General features: G+C 45.0%; 6 protein-coding genes across 6 annotated transcripts; 3 read left to right on the forward strand and 3 right to left on the reverse strand.

Moving 5' to 3' along the window:
- Window positions 1-1,530: 1,530 nt before the first annotated feature.
- LOC126558980 (inhibin beta chain) lies at window positions 1,531-2,720 on the reverse strand. Its single transcript, XM_050215075.1, has 2 exons — window positions 2,436-2,720; window positions 1,531-2,361 (listed from the first exon to the last, which is right to left on the reverse strand). Exons 1-2 carry the CDS (start codon window positions 2,643-2,645, stop codon window positions 1,531-1,533), a joined length of 1,041 nt encoding a protein of 346 aa, XP_050071032.1. The 5' UTR covers window positions 2,646-2,720.
- Window positions 2,721-3,482: 762 nt separating this feature from the next.
- On the forward strand, window positions 3,483-4,762 carry LOC126559251 (32 kDa beta-galactoside-binding lectin lec-3-like). Its single transcript, XM_050215384.1, has 5 exons — window positions 3,483-3,574; window positions 3,659-3,831; window positions 3,910-4,158; window positions 4,224-4,386; window positions 4,477-4,762. Exons 1-5 carry the CDS (start codon window positions 3,483-3,485, stop codon window positions 4,760-4,762), a joined length of 963 nt encoding a protein of 320 aa, XP_050071341.1.
- Window positions 4,763-5,437: 675 nt separating this feature from the next.
- Window positions 5,438-7,173, forward strand: LOC126562214 (platelet glycoprotein V-like). The gene is made up of 4 exons (XM_050218662.1): window positions 5,438-5,457; window positions 5,533-6,331; window positions 6,409-6,578; window positions 6,646-7,173. Exons 1-4 carry the CDS (start codon window positions 5,440-5,442, stop codon window positions 7,171-7,173), a joined length of 1,515 nt encoding a protein of 504 aa, XP_050074619.1. The 5' UTR covers window positions 5,438-5,439.
- A 2,240-nt stretch (window positions 7,174-9,413) lies between these two features.
- Window positions 9,414-10,683, forward strand: LOC126558354 (E3 ubiquitin-protein ligase Hakai-like). Its single transcript, XM_050214358.1, has 2 exons — window positions 9,414-10,437; window positions 10,505-10,683. The coding sequence occupies exons 1-2, from the start codon at window positions 9,414-9,416 to the stop codon at window positions 10,681-10,683; spliced, it is 1,203 nt and encodes a 400-aa protein (XP_050070315.1).
- A 1,306-nt stretch (window positions 10,684-11,989) lies between these two features.
- Window positions 11,990-12,636, reverse strand: LOC126561766 (probable phosphomevalonate kinase). Its single transcript, XM_050218080.1, has 2 exons — window positions 12,536-12,636; window positions 11,990-12,467 (listed from the first exon to the last, which is right to left on the reverse strand). The coding sequence occupies exons 1-2, from the start codon at window positions 12,634-12,636 to the stop codon at window positions 11,990-11,992; spliced, it is 579 nt and encodes a 192-aa protein (XP_050074037.1).
- Window positions 12,637-14,044: 1,408 nt separating this feature from the next.
- LOC126567292 (regulator of nonsense transcripts 2) lies at window positions 14,045-18,367 on the reverse strand. Its single transcript, XM_050223526.1, has 2 exons — window positions 14,947-18,367; window positions 14,045-14,374 (listed from the first exon to the last, which is right to left on the reverse strand). Exons 1-2 carry the CDS (start codon window positions 18,364-18,366, stop codon window positions 14,048-14,050), a joined length of 3,747 nt encoding a protein of 1,248 aa, XP_050079483.1. The 5' UTR covers window position 18,367; the 3' UTR covers window positions 14,045-14,047.
- Between the last annotated feature and the right edge of the window lie 726 nt (window positions 18,368-19,093).

A 19,093-nucleotide genomic window follows, 5' to 3' on the forward strand; every position in this document is an offset into this window, starting at 1 on the left:
CCAAGTGTGTGTAATTCGTCCTTATTCGTGAACCGGATTCGAAATCACGAATGCATCATGACTTTAGGAATGGGTATCGTAATCATAGGGAATCACAATTACAAATCTTACAATGAAAAGGAAGCTTGAAATTTTCCAAAAAAAAAAAACAATCGCTTAAGAATAATGTGGGCGTGCATTTCATTTTTTAAGAACACAAAATTTTAAAATGTTGGACCGTCATAATCAATTTTAAATAAATAAAATTTTAAAATGAGATGAAAAGCTTATTAATTTATAAATTATACTATCTTTTCATGATCTTTGTTCCAAAGCTTCATATAAATATTTTCACTCGTATTGAGGGTGCAGCTTTCAATTGTAAGTTCTGAGATACAGTGTAGCATTTTTGGCTATGAAAATTTTACTTCAAATCAATTCCATATATTAACGAAACAACCCATAAGCCGCTCTCAACAATTTATTCACTACGTCAATCACAGGTAAAACATATAATAAGAGATACTGTGCGTAAAACATAGTACGTTGAGATTGCATGACAGTGCACACACCGTAAGAAACCCCTATGGGTAGATATTTATACAATTTTCACAGAGTTGAAATAGCAAATTTAAGGGCGGACGATTAATCGATGAGTTGCATTGGGCCATAATAGAACACTTTTATTGACACTTTATTGACATATTTCTCAAAGAGCAAAGAAGATTTTATCTTATTCATGCAAAATATATTCAACTTGAAGCTCATTCTTCGGCATTCCTAGTTTTACTACCTGTACCAGTCAGTGCAGATGAATATACCATTCGCAACATGTAAAGAAATCAAGTTTCGATTGAAATAAAAAACTTGTTTTGGGATACCAGGCATTCATAGTTAAAACATCAAAGCTTTCAATAAACGTTAACAACAGGAATGATCAAAGATAGGCAATGGCAGCTAGGGGATTTTGTTTACATGTGGGATTTTGGGTTGATATTCGGCTTTTCTAAAATGGACTCCCGAATACGCCCGATCTCGCTTTCGATTCCGTTTTGAGTGGATTATTCCCCTGCCGGATGATTGCCAAAGGAAGAAAGCAAGCAGGTCTTCGCCTTCATACTGCTGACGCTCATTGCAAGGGGTTAAATAAGGTTTATGATAGTGTGCGTAAACTTCGGCACAAAAACATTCCAAAACGAATGAACAACAGGTTCATTCGTTTTGGATCCTGGGCTCGGCACTAACTCCATGTATTCCGACCTATATAAATACGACGAGCAGATAAAAAAGGTTTACAATCTGAAAAACTGCTAATTCTCACGCGAAACGTTTGGTCTACCCGTCTAACTCATTCGAAATAGTCATCTTCAAAAAAAAAAAAAAATACTAATTGCATACATTCAGGAGTCACACAATGTACGCTAATTCAGTTTAGCATCGTCTGTACGTTATTCGGAAAATTTATTAAGTATCGCTTAAATGTATAAGTTCACGCTCATGATTCATCACACTTCATCCCTTGCTGCAAACTAAGCAAAACTGTTTCACCGCCTACGGACAGCCACACTCCTCCACGATCATTTTTGCCAAATCCTGCTTAATGATGCGCCCATCCGGGCCGTAAAATATAAGCGACATTGGCGAATACTTGACCGGCGCACAGCACTGATGTATGCCGGCCAACCCGGCCCCACTACCAGACCCACCTGCACCGGCCCCACCCGATTTGTGATGCATCTTGCTCAACCCTCGTCCACCCGCATTACCCTGCCGACGGTACTGATCGATCACGTAGTGATATTCGGAACTAAACTTGTCCGCCAGATGGCAACTACCCTTGCAGTAGTTCGCATAGTATCCGTGCGGTCTAATGATCCAATCGTCCCACTTCAGCGCCTTAAAATCGACGTAAAACTTCTGCTTGCAGCACTGCTCGTTCGGTGCCCCAGTACAGTCCAGTGCACGGCGCCGCAGCCGCCGTACCTGTGTCGTCGCCAAACTGACGAACAGATGAGGCCGGTTGTAGTCATCGTCCATACCATCACCGTACGCAACCTTGCGTTCCTGGCTTTTTGGATGCTTTGCCTTTACCATCGACCGTGGTGCACCGTCCATCATGACCAGTGGTTTCTGCTTTCGGCTACTGTACAGACCGATGCGTGCGAAATGATGCAGATGGTGATGGTTGGCGGCGTGTTCGAAGATGTGCACGCGAATTTTGTTCCCGCAGCCAGAACAATCGACGAACAGCTTGAGACTATCGTTGCGCTTCTCGCCGTGCCACTGACGTACGGCGTTGGTCAGATCGATCTGCTGCCAACCGAGTCCGGACTCGTGGGGGATAGTGTGCTTGGCGATCATTTCCGTGTGCTTGGAGAACTCCTGCAAATCATAAGACAGCGCCCAAAATAATTAATCCTCACTCTACAGTGGAATGTCTTCGGTGTATCAGTTACCTCCTCCTTACTCATCGTTTCCGCCGGTTTTGATGCGTTGATGATGCGAAAAACCCACAGCACCAATACCTTATTGCCGCCGTGAATGCTCCAATGGTTATCCGTCCCGGACATACCACCAGCACCCTTGTTTGCTTTACTTTTCGGTTTCAACTTTAGCTCCAACCGAATCCAGAGGGTCGCGTTGTACACCCGCATCGTACCATCCATGGACGACGGGATTGAGTTAAGCGAAGGAAACGTAAAGAACTGATGGCCGGGAATAGTTTCACCTTGAAAACAATTCGTAGGGCAGCGTTTATAAGCAGCACAGGGGCTGAGTCAGAGTCAAGTTGTATTGTGAGACTTTGTCAGACGTCGAAAAACAGGCTACAACCACATTGCAGACATATCTCTCTTTGGAGGAAAACCAATGCCATTTACGTACAGGTCATACAGACATACAGACATATCTTCTTCGTGGCGTAACGACCTACTACGTTACGCCGGCCATCGAAAATGGCATACTAAAATACTCGATGGGATTTTAACCCCGGTACTACCATATTGAAGAAAGGCGCCACTATCGTCTATACCAACGGGCGGCCCCAAAACAGACATACCACATTATGGATTAAATCGAATGCTATGAACTTGTTTGTTAATTTTCCGTTTATTATACACTCAATTTAGTTGAACTTCATATCTTTTGCACATGGCAATAGTCAACCCAATTTTTTTTCCAATAAGGATCATCTTACCTAGGGGCACCCTCCTGTTTGGAGCTTAAAGAGCGTTAGGCATTTTATCAATTTTAAACTCAATGTGTATTATCAAATGCTCTACTTACATTCTGTTAACAGTTGAGCTTTTGCAACAGTGTATGTGTTTTACCTTTTACTCCGATGCGTGTTGGTGTGCGTCGTCCAAATGCTACAAGCTATCAGATAAACATCGACGTTGATAAGACAAACCATCTTCGGTGGGCGGCAGAATGTCGGCAGCAAATCACTTACTCACCACAGTTACTGCTCGGCACATTCATCACCTGCATTACCATCAACAAGCATGCTGACGACATTCGCCGGAACCCTAAGCTGCCCGGTAGCCACGGGACACATATTTCACATACGCGCCAAATCCATCGACGATGCTGAAAGGTAACTCGATCAACGAGCTGCGAGAGCCTTACAATGTACTCTATAACAATCGTAACCTTGTGCGCTGGTAACTATTCCAAACAGAATCGATATCGGGTTTCAAGCAGACAAAACCAATGAGTCCGACACCTTGCTGCACCTATCAATACGGTACGAAGATCAACGAATTGTGCGTAATGCCCGGTTGGGCGGCCAGTGGCAACAACCGGAGCAACACTGCGATCCATCCTCAAAAGTGCTACAAAGAATCGTCACCGGTGAGATCATCGTATTTGTCGGCGGATACCTCTGAAAGCTATCAAAATAATTCCCCACTCCACACCATCAACATCCAGGCAAAGTGTTTACCGTGTACATCCTAGTCGGCGATCAGCAGTTCCACATTGCCTTCGAGGGTAGCCACATTTGCTCTTTCCCCATCAAAGGTTCGTTGGAGGCGATCAAATCGATCACGGTTACGAAAGACGTTCATCAGGTGCTGTGCGTTGACCATCGGCAATCGTTCCCGTTTCCTTTCCCGGCACTGCAGGCCGAGGATAGTACGTACTACTTTTCCAACGATGTACCCAAACCATTCCTCCCAGGTAGGTGTGCCAGCTCTGCAAGCAGCAGCAGGATCCATCTTACGTTGTTACCTTCACTGTTCAAGGACATATCATCATCGTAACTGCTATCCCGTTCGGGAATCCACGCGGTGGCTTTATCCTGAAGTTCAACGAGAACGGTAGCAAAAAGCAGGCGCTTCACTTTAATCCACGCTTCGATCCGCACTACGTCGTCGTGCGTAACTCGCACGCATCCGAGGCTCTCGAGTAAGTAGACTGTCTGATTTTGGGAAATTTCTACCGTGCTATTTTACACACCAAACTTCACTACCGTTCCGGTGTCGATTTCTCGAACAGCTTCCGGCAGGAAGAGCGATCCGGTGGATTTCCCTTCATTATCGATCAACAGTTTAAGCTAGCGATTGGGCTAGCGGAGCAGGAGTTTAAGTTTGCCATCAACGGTAGCAAGTTTGAGACGTACACCTACAAAAACCACCGCCAGCTGGACGTACTGAACGGGTTCCGCATCGAGTGTACGAACGGGTTACAGCTGGAGGTAACTGCTGTCGACCATTACTATTCCGGCCTACCGAACTGTGACGGATTTGAGGAATATTCCGATCCGGACGTGGACATTGTGTAGGGATAAGCGGCCACACTACAAGCGGCTACCTCTTTCGTGCCCGGTTCAATATCGTTTGCTTTTTAGGCAAGTTTGAGACACGGACGAAAGAAAAAATATATACTGACTGTCATACGTAAACCTCTTTTTTCGTAGCGAGATTTTGTAAGCATGCGCCTGGATTGTGATTTAATCAGCCACACACCACGTCATGCACGAGATTCACATAAAATTTTGGGGATTGAAAATAAATAGAACTGCGGTGTGACACAATATCTTTAACTGTCCGTTATCGTATTTCTCGAAATCGATCACTGATTATCGACAGAATGATAACATTTTCACTTTAGCTAGACGTGCTCCATTTACTGAGATATGAAACCTGCATATTTGTGAGGACCCAACCAGAACTGCAAATTAGAAATCGCGCAGCGATGCTTTACTCTCTGTTGTTGGCTTGCATATACACGCCACACACTCACCCAGGGCAAGTTACCACCACATAACGTTGGTGGTACTATCGGCACAGCCAATTATCCACACCTGATAAGATAACCGCGCGTTCCGATAAGGAAACCAAGGTAGCTCATGCATCAAGTGTAAAAAAAAACTTTAAGGCCTGAACCTTCTGTCCAAGTTAGAACACAACGGCCAACTGCAGCAAGTAATAGTATTGGTTTGTTCGAACTGGAGAAACAATGAGAACACTACGCAGCGTAAGAGATCTTAAGTTCTACTCATCATCGGTGATCCCCATCAAGCGCATTACCTCGTATCGTTTATCTCTACAGATACTTGTGTTGTTCGTGATTATTGGTACGGGTGCGTCCGTTGAGACTTACGAAGACGGGACATCCATTTGTGACAGATGCACATGTTTGATCGCTAACAAAAGCTCTACCGTGCTGAGCTACGACTTGCTGGATTGTTCCCGCAAAAACTTGCAGCACATGATCGGAAGCTGGCCGGAACGCTTCATTACAACCGATCCGGAGCGTGAGATTGTCCTGTCGTTATCGTTTAATAACATTACCAAACTACAGCAACTGCCGGCCACCAACACGACCCTAGTGTTTAGCTGTCGCCACTGCAATCTGGAAAGCCTTGCCGGGGGTTTGTTTATAGACACGGCCAACATTTTGCGTGTTGATTTAAGCTTCAACAAACTACCCGGTGATTCACTCAGTGGCGATGTCTTTCGGGGACAGTACAGCGCAGCGGAGAACGGTGTACCGTTGCTGTTGGACGAGCTGGATCTATCCTCGAACGTGATAACGCAGCTGCAGGATGATGCATTTGAGCATATCGTCAGCTTACGCCATCTATCCCTCGCCCACAATCCCCTCGGCCAGATATCGTCCAACACGGCGCGTGCATTAGCGCAGCTGGTTAACGTAGAACACCTGGATTTATCGTACGCCTCGCTAACGGACATCGATGAAACGGTGTTTGGTGAAATGAGGGCGCTCAGCGAACTCTACCTTCAAGGAAACCTGTTCACAACGATACCGCAAGCAGTTTATCAGCTGGTATCGTTGCAGTTTCTACATCTGGCCGAAAACCCAATTGAAGTGCTAACCTTTGCCCAGCGTGAGTATGGCGATCCTTTACCACGAGTGTCGTTGTGGTGTTTTTTTTTTGACTAATTTTAAACATTTTAACTTTAGCACTGGAACAGCTAGTTCAGATAAATGTCAGCAGCATGTCAGCGCTGCACACTGTAGAGATTGATACATTTCAAAATGTTAAACTACTAAGAACATTCACGGGACGGAACAATACGGCACTGGAAGTGTTTGACCTGACAGTATTGCAACATGTATCCGGCTTGAAAGAGGTACGTTGCTGTGCTCTCACAATAATACTTCGAGACATTAAGATAACCTATTTTTCCTCCTCCCCAGCTGGATCTAGCCCAATCGAACCTAAAACACCTGCATACACCAGTAGAGGATGGTACCTTTGTACAGCACGACGAGAGTACATACACCAACGCTCTTGAGGTACTGTTACTGAACGAAAACCCATGGCACTGTGACTGTGCCCTTCAGCAAGTGCTTCAGTTGGTACGGTTTTCCAACCTACCGGACTACGACGAGGAGGACGAGACGCGCTGCGAAACGCCCTACCTACTGACAACCTTGCACCTGTCCGATCTAACCCACATCGAGGTATGCGATCAGCCGGTACACGATGGTCCAAGTAATGCGGTGTACGAGAAGCCCGCCTTTCTGCGACCCGGTGCCATTTTCCTGTCGCTACTTTCGGTAGGCATCGTCGTTGGTCTAGGCATCATTATTGGGCTAGTAATTGTGTGCCTTAAGCGAAGGCTCAAGGCGCAGGGGTTAGGTTTTACTTCCCCTGTTCGGTACACCTCGGTAAGGGAGAGTACAACGTCGGCAGTGTATCAAACATATCCTTCCGCAAAGTGAAGAAAAAAACTTCCCAAAAGCTATAAGTATTACAGGTATCCGATGTGCTTTAAAACGTAGGCCAACTGTAGACCAAGATGAAGTGTTAAGCAGTTTAAAGCATGTGTTTCATGGTGTAATGTAAATTTTACTGAGATTAGAGCTGAGTTAACAGCAGGTTGATGTGGTATATATTTTAACCATTTTATGTTGTATATCTTCTTTATCGAGTATTATCTTCCGAAAGCAACACAATTATCGTTCAGTTACGAATTATTGAGTCAAAATGCTTTGGATTCCTTTTCTATTAGGAGTTCTTCATATGTTCTCCCTTTCTAAGTGTTCTGTTATTTCCTTCTCTCATTCTTGTAGTCCTATTTTGTTTAATTATTCATTGTCGCAAACTTCTCTTGCCCATGTTACATCTATTCGGTGACCTTGGTGTGATACTTGATTTCAAGTTGAGCTTCAGAGAACGTGTCTAACCGAAGTCTAACTGAAAGCCAACAGGACTCTTGTATTCATCACTCGTGTATCTGTTTATTGCCGAGATCCTACTTGTGATCCACTATTGAGAGTACAACTAGAATTGGGAATATTCAAAGATATTTCACTCTAGTCGCTTATAAATGCATCTTTGACTCAGCTCAACACCAATACCGCCGTATGACTCCAGGCGACTTCTGTTTGCTCTAGACTCACAACACTAAGTCAAAGGCGTCATGTGTTTCAAACATGTTTTATAGGAGGCTTACTGGTTGAATTAACAAATACTCTAGATATACACTTTCCTCTGTCTTTTTGTATGTTCCTTCAAGATCTCTTCGTCCTAGTAATCCTCCGGCTTTGGAAACGCAACATACTTCTTCTTGGCTTAACGATCTAATACGTCACGCCGGTCACCGAATGGCTTACTAGGCTTCTGTTACAACATAGTTGGATACTTGGAACAAAGTGCTCACTACGGACTATGTTCCGAGGACCAGGGACGGTCCTCGAATGCAATTTGAACCCCGGCAATTTGCCGTGTAAATTTCTCTTTTTTCACGTTTCAGATGAGTCAAACACTTTTACTCTTCCTTTGATTTTTATTCCTCACTATCCTTTATCGTTCCCGCTCTTTTTCCCGCTTTAAGCATGTTTTTTCTCTGCAAAACTAGAGCTTTTAGTATGTTTTTTTTCTACAAAATGTTATATTAATATGCTAAGACTAGTATAGTTTTAATACTTTAGGGCAGAAATTGGTTGTTCATAAAAAAATGTTCATCATTGGTTCATCATATAAAAAAATTAAACATTTTCTAATTAACGAAAAAGCATTCAACGATCAACGTGAAACACGTGCGCTACTTTGAATGAACAACAAACTTGATAACTTACCCCGGACTTTCAGGGGGGAAGCCGCACAATTAGATTGGTTATCAACTGTTAGGATGAAATGTATGAACGTAATCATCCAAAAATATGATGAAGCTTTTTTAACTGCAAATATTATGAGCAGAATGGAACAAAAAAGCACAACACGACTGTATGCTGTAATGCGCACAAATGTAACCCACGAATAAGTTGTTTACAATTTGACAAATTTGACTTTTTCACACTGGGCAAAGTTCGCTACATTTTGAATTTTGGTTTTTTTTTGCGTATAAAATAACAAAATGACCTGGACCGTCATATTTAATTGTAAATAAAATAACAAAATGATTATATAGGAACAGAAAATTCGATAAAATACAAGTAAATTTTTTTTGTTTCCATTGAAACTATTATTTTGCCCTCCGATTGCTAAATAAAATGCATTTTTTTCATCTGTAAGCTGCGCTGAACTCAATGTGCACAGTATTGAAGTACACACTTTAAACACACATCGAAGAAAAGTTAAACAAAACAAAAGAAAAACAAAAAACAGGACGCGAAGTTGCATTCGCTGATGTGGGAAAGGCAACAACTAATTTTTTTCGTTTGGTCCACATAATGGTACGAAAAACAACACCCACTTAGTACGATCTAAAAGGTTCATATTCCGATCCTTAGTCGTATATACATTGGGATCGGTAAGTATTGCTGCGTTATATTCCTACAATTGTTAGTTCGTTGATTTTATCCTTGTAACAATATTTAAGGGTACGACCCGAAAGCTCGATGGATGAATTGGCTGGCACATTGTTTACGCGCACTAGGAGAGAAGTAAATACATTATATGACGATAATAGGAACTAAAGGCGAGCGTAAATAAGTACACAAAATCAGCCCACGATACTATGGATTCGGACGACAGTGGCACGAAACGGTCCGGTCGGGGACGAGGACGCACCAGAGGCACCCGAGGGCGTGGCCGTGGTCGTGGCCGCGGTCGGGGAAAGAAAGCGTCCCGTGTAATCTCCTCGGATGAAGAGGAGGAAGTTGCATCACCGGAACCACCGGAAAAAGAGAACGATATGCTTTCGGAAAAGCAACAAATATCCACAGCCGGCAAACGACGTAGCGTTGAAGAGCGAGAAGTTACAAAAAAAGAACAAACAGCACCGGTGGTGGTATTACAACCGCCAGAAGTTCTACCTGAACCAGCTGAACCGGATCCGGAACCATTGCCGGCGGTAATCGATTTACCGGCACCGACGAGCGCACCGCTCGTAATCGACATGGAGGCAGACATTTCCCAGCTAGAGGCACCGACCTTTACCACCATCAGCCGTGGACCACCGGAGCCGATGCTGCACCTGAACTGGAACCACCGGGTAAACCTAATCGGCGAAAAGGTGCTGAACCCGATGATCTACTGCTGCGACGAGTGTGACAATCCGATACTGATCTACGGTCGCATGATACCGTGCAAGCACGTGTTTTGTCTACAGTGTGCCCGTTCCGACACGTGGAAGGTGTGTCCGCGCTGTAAGGAAAAGGTGACCCGCGTAGAACAGACCCGACTCGGGACAGTTTTTATGTGCACACACGGTGGTACACGGTACGGGAATACGGGCTGCCGGCGCACCTACCTATCCCAGCGCGATCTACAGGCACACATCAACCATCGACACGTGACAAATCCTGCCCCAGCAGTGCCATCCATACAACCGTTGATTATTCCGCCAGCGCAACAAACTGTCCCCATACAGCCGATGCAACTGTCGCCGATGAGTAAGCTGCTGTCGGAAAAGGTGAACTCGGGCGGGGTAGCTTCGTTGCGGAAAAAATCCTCCACCGAACAGCTTCATTCACCTCGAGCGATTGGTGACGGTTACTACAATTATAGCAGCGCCGGTTCGTACAGCACAAGCCATTCCGGTACGTAACAGACGAAGGTAGGTTGTAATTTTCCATGTTTTTCATACTTCTCTATAACTGTTTGCAGCTGGCAACCAGCAACACATTCACAGCAACAGTCTCGCACAACAGTCCCCAGTTCAGCAGCATTTGTCCCGGCCTGGTTATTCACCGTACAGTCATCAAATATCATCACCCCAGCAGCAACAACAATCATCTAACGCGTCCTCCCACTGGAGCCAATCCACCAGCCAGTACTATCGCTAAACAGGAATTGTGTGTGTGTGTCTCTTTTTTCCTTTACTAAATGGCGTAATGTCCAGAATACGGCTAGATCCGTCCGGAACCGTCCAGAACCGTATACGGAACCATTGGAACTGTCCGTAACCGTGAGAATCTTCCGGAAACATTGGAACCGTCCGGGTGCGCAGTCGGCTAGGTGCTTTTTTTAAGTGATGATTGTTACCTTCTCTGCGTGCACCTTTGATATTAGATAATTTATATAACTCTGATAACTTTCAATAACCACTTAGCCGGGAATGTTTCCTATATTTATTTTTCAATTTCATTTCATAAAATAGAGCTATCAACTTTTGGAATGCATAGAAACACTTTTTCTTTTCTATCATCTGTAAAACCCCATTTTTTTTAATTTTTGTTCAAGTACTGTGTTTAGTACTTTAATTCAATACTTTTAATTAAACTTTCAATGTATACTTATTATCTATATTATTATTCTATATTATTAGTCAAGAAAAGTACTTATTTTCTATAACTACCTACCGAAATTTTCGTACAAATAGGACGAGCAGATCAAAAGTTATTAGCTTTCTTATTCGGCTCTATGAAACTCTATGATCTACCCGGCAGTTTGTGGTTATTAGAAGTAAAGGTGTATTTTTGGTCATTGAAACGAAGGCTAAAGCATTTCGGATGACAATCTTTATATTAACACAATTTGTCTATGTAATAAAAAAACCCAAAAATATCATGTTATAAAAAAACCAACCCATTGATATAACATATACAATTATCGATTCGATTATCAAATGTGCACGCAGAGCGAAACGAAGACATAAAACATCACATCAAAAAGAAAAAATGCGCCTTACCGACTACGCTTCCGGACGGTTCCAACGGTTCCGACGATTGCGGATGACAAGGTCGAAGACGGTTCCGGAGTCGTAGGTGAGCTCCGTAGGGCAAGTGGGCACATCAAAGAAAGTGTGCTTTCCTTACACTTGTAACGTGTAATAACAGACTTCCCCAGAGCTATCCTACATCTTGGAATGTTTACACTGTGAAAACAATTTTCGATGAGCCCCCGGTCAGGTTCTGACAAAAAATCTTGACTGAACCATATAGCTATATTCTCAAATGCTGTCTATTGTGTAAATCTTTTTAAGTAAAAAAAAAACAAATAAAACAATCTTTGATGTTTTGAAACCAAATTTAAATCCATTCCCGATCACAACTTATATAATACAGAAAAAATTAATAGTTACCTTCGTTTTGCCCAAAAATGGCTTCCCTTACCCTTATGTCCTGGATGATTCACAATGTAATGCTCAATCTAGCTCATGACCAACTTCGTCAATCTCTCCAACAACGCTTCCACCTCGTCCGTATGCTCATTCGTCACCAGCAGATCCCACGGTCCATAGTCATCCAGATCGCATTCCGACTGTACATCATCAACGCCCGTTTGAAATTGCCATCCTCGTTCCGCACGTATCGCTTCGCTCGCTTCAATCCGCACCGTACGTATCCGTTCCGGGCCGAACGATTCCCGGAAGTAGCGCACATCCGTCTTCCGCCGTACATCGCTTACGATACAAATTGGCCGATTGATTGTGGTACACGCCGCTCGACAAAACACACCGTAATCTTCCTGCCGACGTGCATCGCTCCATTCAATCATCTCTTTGCGGTACCGCTCCTTGTACGCACCGTCACTGAGAAGCTCGCCCAAATTCAACCCCATACAGTCGGCCCAGTGTCGTTTGATGGGTTCCGAGATGCGTACTATTTGTGCCACTTCCGTTCCGAGCCTAAAAGAGATACAGATAAATGGAGTTAGGGTTGTCAGCGATCGTGACGAGTGGTAAAGTTCACCTACTTTTTAAGCAGGGCGTCCGCTAGAAAGTCTTTGCCACATTTCCGTTTTCCGCTGAGCAGGAGTATGATCCGTGGTAAGGGATTGCCCTCTGCGTTGTCCATTATCAAGTCTAGCCTAGGTAGCAGTTAGTTGTGATCTAAAAGAAGGAAGTTATCTCAACTGGAATTGGAGATCATCACCAACTACAACAGATCATGCCCAACAATTACTTTGAAGCTGTCATCCGCTGACAGTTCCCCGTCGGTTACAGCAGCAAAACAATATGATCGATTCGAAATCAAGCATTACAACACATTTGGCTGCCTATTGGCCCATTCGTTGGTTATCGTAATAAAAAATTAACTCACAATTGTAGGGCTGTTATACTTGGGCGGTTGGTAAACCGCTCAAATACGAATGGAACTCATAACATTAGTGAATCAAGGCATCGATAATGACAAAAAAATAAAATAAATTTTGTGTATTCCTAAACAAGTCTTCTTCTAGACTTATCAATCCCCTTCTTAGATCACGTCGACCATCAAATGGCTTACTAGACTCGCTGATACCTAGATAGCTAGTCCCCACTACGGGGGTACTGTGGTGCGGATTGAATTTAAATCCTGGTCCTGTCGTATGATGAAGACCGGTGCCGTTCTCGAGCGACCATCGGGCCCCCAAGTATAAAGAGATCTATTCTGCTAATTTCTCGAATGCACAAAATTATCAATCTAAATATTTGACAGCAGTTCATCATTACGTACTATGAACCACTAGTACTTATTTATTCCATAATCTAAGCCAGGCACTATAAATTACGTAAGGGCCTCTACTTTTGGTAGCCTTTGATGTAAAGAAAGCAGCATCATGTTAGTCATCATGGTAAGCAGTAAACAGGAAAGAGCAGGAAGCATTGGGCAAAATTATCTCTTTTTGTTTAGTTTTTTTTTTTTAATCGACTGTTTAAACCCAAATGTTTGGTTTATAAAACATTCTCTATCTCCTATATATTCCTCATAAGTTTTCCCCAACCAACTCGGCATAAAATGATTTTACAAAGAGACAGAACAGCTTCACATTTCATCCATAATACCGCCAAAAAAAATCCTTCATGTAGGTGGTACACTCAAGTAGGTTTTTGCTCATACATGTACGTTTTTGGTCAAAATCGTTTACTATACACAATGCCGTGGCACATTAAATCGTTCCTAGCTCGTGGTGCTTTTGGATAGCGGGGTCGAAACGTTTCCATAATGGAAACTATTTTAACTTGGGTTGGGTTTTTTTTTAACGCTACATGCAAACCCAACTATTTTACGTTGGGTTTGCATGTAGCGTTAAAAAATCTCCTGTTCTTTTCTCAGTGGTTCGCTGAAGAGGACCTTTGCCCTAACTCATCGCACTTTTATACTTTTATAGCACTGTACTAATTGGCGATGGTTTCTTAAATCTGACAACACCTTGTATTGGCGAGATATGGTGTATTCAGCCGACACCGATAATGTGAGTTTGTCTTCGTGCGCTATTCGCCATTCAATGAAAGATGGCATCGATGTCGGGTACACCCTTGGGATGTTTAAATTTGGCCAGCTTTAGTGGTCGCATCCGCAACGGATCCACCGTCCGGGACGTTTGATTCAGCGACTCCTGATAATCTTCTTCTTCGAGTCGTTCGGAGATGTTTAGCGTTAGCCGCTTAACACTGTCCTTCTCCTCCTGTAGCTTGCGTTCCTGCTCTCGGATGTACTGGGCCAGCGAACTGTCCTCCGGTGCTTCGAACGTTTTGTACAGCTGCTGCTTACCCTTGCCGCGTATCATCAGCGCGAACGGTACGGTGTCGGGTTTAACGTTTGTTGGTTCCTGAAATGAATGTTCAGTTGGTTAATAGGTGGGTGTAGATAAGTTGTACTTCTGGTATATAAACTGCCTCACAAAAAAATTAATTGAAATGTTTTCCAGTTTTGGCCAACCTTGAAAACACACATGGATAAATTTGATAGCTATCAGTCAGATTACATGAAGAGTTATAGCGTTTTGTGTGGAGCAATTTCTGATATAGCGCACAAAGCATGGATAACTGCGGATTTGTTGGACTGATTCAAATTGATTGATGATTGATTGTTTGATGGGTAAAAACACTGTTCAAACCATACAATAGCTTGATCAGTCTTACCTCGAATCGACCAACTACAAGCATTAAGTATTTATTTTGTGTGTTTCAAAGTGGCCGTAACGACACAGCCGATGCAAAGCGCAGGGGTCGCTCGAAAGATGTTGTTTCGTCAGAAAATTTTGAAAAAATCTATAAAACGGCTATGGATTACCGTAATCATATCATATGCTTCACGATCATTTGAACATGCGAAAGCTTTGCGCAAAATGAGAGCCGTGTGAGCTTACGATCCAACAGAAATACCATCATAAGTTCTTACCTGTAGCTGGTCGTACGTTTTCTTCGTCTCGTTGCGAAACGTGATCGGAATGGGAACATGTTTGGGATTCAGTTTCGCTGAATCTTTCGCCCGCTGCTGACAGTACTCGGACGACATCCGCTCAAACTCACGCTCGAATTCTAGGTCCTCCGGTTGCTTCTGGTGCGGTGCTTGCAATCCCTCCACCTCCAGCACACCATCCCGATCGTCATCGTAATACTCGCCCTCCTCTTCGTTATCTTCTTCCTCCTCCTCGTCGTCCTCCTCGTCGTACCCTTCAAGCTCCTGATCGGCACCATCATCGACTGGTGGTGAAGGTGTACCATCGTCCTCATCGTCAACCGACTGCCGCTTACCGTTCGGACGCTTCGTACCGTACCCTTCCGACATGTCATCGCCCGCATCCGACGTACAGTCGTCCGATTGCAGCGAATCCTCATGATCCGAGGACTCTGGTGCATCACTCACCGTGCGCAAACTGTTCGGCTGCTGCTCATTTGCTTTTTCCGCCTCCTGGTTCATCCGTTCCAGCTCACCGGCGGGGAAAATCTTCTGTCGCAATGATTGGACCGCTTCCTTTGCCTGCTCAAAGCTGGTGTACAGTTTTAGCTTCGGGCGCAAAAACTTCAAACATTCCCGGTACATGTGATCGATCAGAATTGGGAATAGATCCTTTACGTTTGATCCCGCGTTTGGTGTCGGTTTTTTCTCCAAGTTCGCACCAGCTCCAATACCGCCGCTACTGCTGGTAGCAAAGTACGGATGCGATTTCTTGTACCAGTAGTACTGTTGTAAAAAGACGAGAAAATAGTCCAACCGACGACGATTCTCGCCGGCTGTGAAGTATTGCCCGCATGTATCCAGCAGCACACAGGCCAACTTCAACCGGAACAGTGACTCGGGCGGATCACCGATCGATGGTGGCCCATCGTGCGACAGTGTCACACCGAACGAGATGATCGAGTACAGCGTGTTAAGGATGTTGTCCGAATCGACCAGCTGATAGTTGTAGAGTTCGCCCAAATATTTCACCATCGCTACGCGACGCTGTGCCAGCTTGTTGTCGTGTATCTCCAAACCTGCCCGTATGTCCTCCAGCACCGTATCAATCACGCGGACTACCGCTCGCTCCTGGTACGAATTCAATCCGGCCAACAGATCAGCAAGGCTACGAATCAGATGGTACCGGGTGTTATAGGCACGTGACAAACATCGCACCGCGTAGTTGAACGTGCCCTTGTCGTCCCAGTTTAACCGACGCAACAGCTGTATCATCTTGTCAACGTTCCCTTTATCGAGCTCTTTAAAGATAAGCTGCCGGATGTACGTGTGGATGAGTGGACGCTCCTTGCGCGTCACTTTCAACCCTTCCGGTCGCTTTACCAGATAGTACACGTTCTCTACCTGCTGCACATATCGGTCCAGCATCGTAATGTTCATCTTTAGTCGCATCATCTGCTCGAGAAAAGCGTTCGTCCGCATCCGACTGTCTGGACAGTTGTAGAGATAGACGCCGCAAACCTCCAGAAAAGCGCACGTCATCTCTACGTTGTGATGCTGAAAGCTGTGCAGCAAGCAGCGCAAACAGTACAACGCTTCTAGCTTCTTGTAGATCCCGAATTTGACCAGCTCCCCAATATACCGCACAACCTTTATTTTCGTTTCGATGTTAATTTGATCCTTCTTTTTCAGATGGTACTTAAAATCGATCTTCAGCATCTGGCAGAGCTCGTGCGCAACGTCCGGCGATACGAGATCGATGATGGCGACGAAACGTGCGTACATCGGTAACAGATCGAGCCGCGTGCGTTGCACCCCGAACAGTACCTTCACCAACCGTTTGCGCTTGCTTTTGGTGTTCAAGTTGAGCAGAAAATCGATCGCCGCATTATCGATCAGCTCACGGTTAACGCAGTTTTGTAGATTCTGTACAAACTGCTCGAAATAGCGCCGATTGCCTTGATTGCTCGGTGTGCCACCATTGCCAACACCGGCGAAAGAACTTCCGCCCGTTCCATCCTTGAATGCTTCCCCGTCCGGACCCGCCGGTTCTTCCTCATCCTGCAGAGACGATATAGACTCGGAAAAGCTCAAATCCGCATCCAGCTCCGGTAGCTCCATATCAAGCGTTTCCTCCGTGATGGGCGGACCGGCCAACATATCCGGTAGGAGTTCCACCGTATCCTCATTATCATCGTCATCGTCCTGTTGGGGCAGCTCTTGCATTTGTTGCGCATTCTGCGTACTGCTCCCGTCCCCGCCCGGTTGCTTCTTGTCACAGTAGTTCGGCAAAAACTGGCGCAAATCGGGCAGATCGACGTAGAATGATTTCGTTTCCTCATCGCGCCACGGATCAAGCGTCCCGAGCTGTAATTCCTCACCGGCACGTATATCCAGTATGGAACCTTCGGTCGCAGCGCTCGTTTCTGGCAGTTCCTCCAGCTGCGGCACGCATTCATTGAGCAAATCGGCCAGCGCGCTCGTAGATGCGTGCAGCTTTTCGTACGACGCTTGTAGTTGGGCCAGCTGTTCCCGCTTCTCGGCCGTTACTTCACCCTTCGATTGGAGCATTTTGCGTCGAGATTTTTCTGCCAGCTGCAGCTGCCGATGCTCCGACCGCAAATGCTCCGCCAGCGATTGGTAGTAATCGCGTAGAAGATTTCGCAAATTGCTTTGCCGGTCGGCAGGAAGCAGTGGTGATACCGGCACCGTAACGTCATACTTCTTGGCCAGCTCGGCTATGCGGGTCGGAACCAGTCCGGCGTACTCATCGCCACAGTGTTTGCAGAACGACAGCACAATTGACAGATTAACGTGCTCCTCCTTGTCCTGCGTAATCAATCCAGTAAGGCACGCACCGAGCAGCGGCAGTCCCGTTTTGTTCGGGAAAATTCCCACACTGATCAGTTCCGCGTAGAAGCGCAAATCGACACGCATCTTGCTCGGATTCGCCACCTTCTCACCCGGCTTTATCAACAGCAGTTTCTGCCAGTTTTCGAGCAACGTCTGCGCAAAGTCGGCATAGTTCCGGTGCAGATGGTTGCAAAGCGTCAGCACTGCGCCGATATCGCTCATCTTCAGTTTTGCCTCGACCAGAGCCGCACTTACCTCGGAGATGTATTTGGTCAAGTTTAATCCGGACACGTCCTGCATCAGGGACGGCAGCTGCTGGGTGGTGAACTGTTTCAGCCGCTTCACAAACGCCGTGTTCTTCTTGAGGCTCGAATCATAGCGAAAGAAATCCTCTTCCGCCGGACGTTCGGGCGATTGGTTCTGTTGACGTTCTTGTGCCTTCTGCCGGTAGCGTTCCTGCAAGTTGGTTACGAACGCTTCCAGCTCGGCCTTCTCGGCGTTCGCGTCCGCCACATTCGGATCACCGGACGGGATACCTTCACTATTCTCTTCCTCACCGTTCTCCATCAATCCTGCACTGGGTAATGCTTTTTCCGAATATTTTATTCACCGTCCGGATTACGGCCTTCACTAAATGGAGAATGAAATTCACAGCAACAACTTCGCCACCCAAATGGCAATTCATCACGGTTAAATTCCCTGCTAACAATCCGATCTTGTACTCGTCTTGCTCTGGTCTTCCGTTCACTCGAGTACAAGACTACATGAACCGCTGGTTCACTCAAAACCAGCCGAAATGTATCGCTGGTCTGATGTACAAGGCGAAATGAACCGCTGAAGTACAAGACGAAATGAACCGCTGAAGTACAAGACGAAATGAACCGCTGAAATACAAGCCGAAACGAGCTGTACGTGTGTATGTATGTATGCGTGTAAGAGAAGTGTTTGATATTTATCATTGTTTTGGCTTATTTCTATTGGCTTAACACTGCGCTATACGTGCTCACTTCACATTCCAGCTCCGAGGTATCATTAAAGTTAAACGTTTACCAATAACGCTGGTTCCGGGTAAATTTTACGCTTCTTGTTCCCGGCCGATGTGTTCTTTATCGGCTCTCTCAGCTGGCTCAGCATTCCTCGTGCACTTTGCACTTTGAATTTTGCACACATTTATTACATAAAACTATTCCATGTCGAAAAAAGCTTTTCTAAGCAGAAAACAGTTTGTTTTTGTTTTGAAATCCGACTGAATGCCGATTAGCTTTGTTTATTTTCTCTCGTTTTCTATAGATGC

Source organism: Anopheles maculipalpis, chromosome X, assembly GCF_943734695.1.
Source record: "Anopheles maculipalpis chromosome X, idAnoMacuDA_375_x, whole genome shotgun sequence".
NCBI classification, from domain to species: Eukaryota; Metazoa; Arthropoda; class Insecta; order Diptera; family Culicidae; genus Anopheles; species Anopheles maculipalpis.

Excerpts from the sequence above, each read along its gene's own strand:
- LOC126558980 (XM_050215075.1), bottom strand. The coding sequence starts at position 2,645 with ATGGATGGTACGATGCGGGTGTACAACGCGACCCTCTGGATTCGGTTG. Across the intron at positions 2,362-2,435 it reads AAACGATGAGTAAGGAGGAG|GAGTTCTCCAAGCACACGGA; the intron begins GTAACTGATACA and ends TATGATTTGCAG.
- LOC126559251 (XM_050215384.1), top strand. The coding sequence starts at position 3,483 with ATGCTGACGACATTCGCCGGAACCCTAAGCTGCCCGGTAGCCACGGGA. Across the intron at positions 3,575-3,658 it reads TCCATCGACGATGCTGAAAG|AATCGATATCGGGTTTCAAG; the intron begins GTAACTCGATCA and ends TATTCCAAACAG. Across the intron at positions 3,832-3,909 it reads GCTACAAAGAATCGTCACCG|GCAAAGTGTTTACCGTGTAC; the intron begins GTGAGATCATCG and ends ATCAACATCCAG.
- LOC126562214 (XM_050218662.1), top strand. Across the intron at positions 6,332-6,408 it reads AGTGCTAACCTTTGCCCAGC|CACTGGAACAGCTAGTTCAG; the intron begins GTGAGTATGGCG and ends TTTTAACTTTAG. Across the intron at positions 6,579-6,645 it reads ATGTATCCGGCTTGAAAGAG|CTGGATCTAGCCCAATCGAA; the intron begins GTACGTTGCTGT and ends CCTCCTCCCCAG.
- LOC126558354 (XM_050214358.1), top strand. The coding sequence starts at position 9,414 with ATGGATTCGGACGACAGTGGCACGAAACGGTCCGGTCGGGGACGAGGA. Across the intron at positions 10,438-10,504 it reads GTACAGCACAAGCCATTCCG|CTGGCAACCAGCAACACATT; the intron begins GTACGTAACAGA and ends AACTGTTTGCAG.
- LOC126561766 (XM_050218080.1), bottom strand. The coding sequence starts at position 12,636 with ATGGACAACGCAGAGGGCAATCCCTTACCACGGATCATACTCCTGCTC. Across the intron at positions 12,468-12,535 it reads GCGGACGCCCTGCTTAAAAA|GCTCGGAACGGAAGTGGCAC; the intron begins GTAGGTGAACTT and ends TATCTCTTTTAG.
- LOC126567292 (XM_050223526.1), bottom strand. The coding sequence starts at position 18,366 with ATGGAGAACGGTGAGGAAGAGAATAGTGAAGGTATCCCGTCCGGTGAT. Across the intron at positions 14,375-14,946 it reads AAACGTACGACCAGCTACAG|GAACCAACAAACGTTAAACC; the intron begins GTAAGAACTTAT and ends CATTCATTTCAG.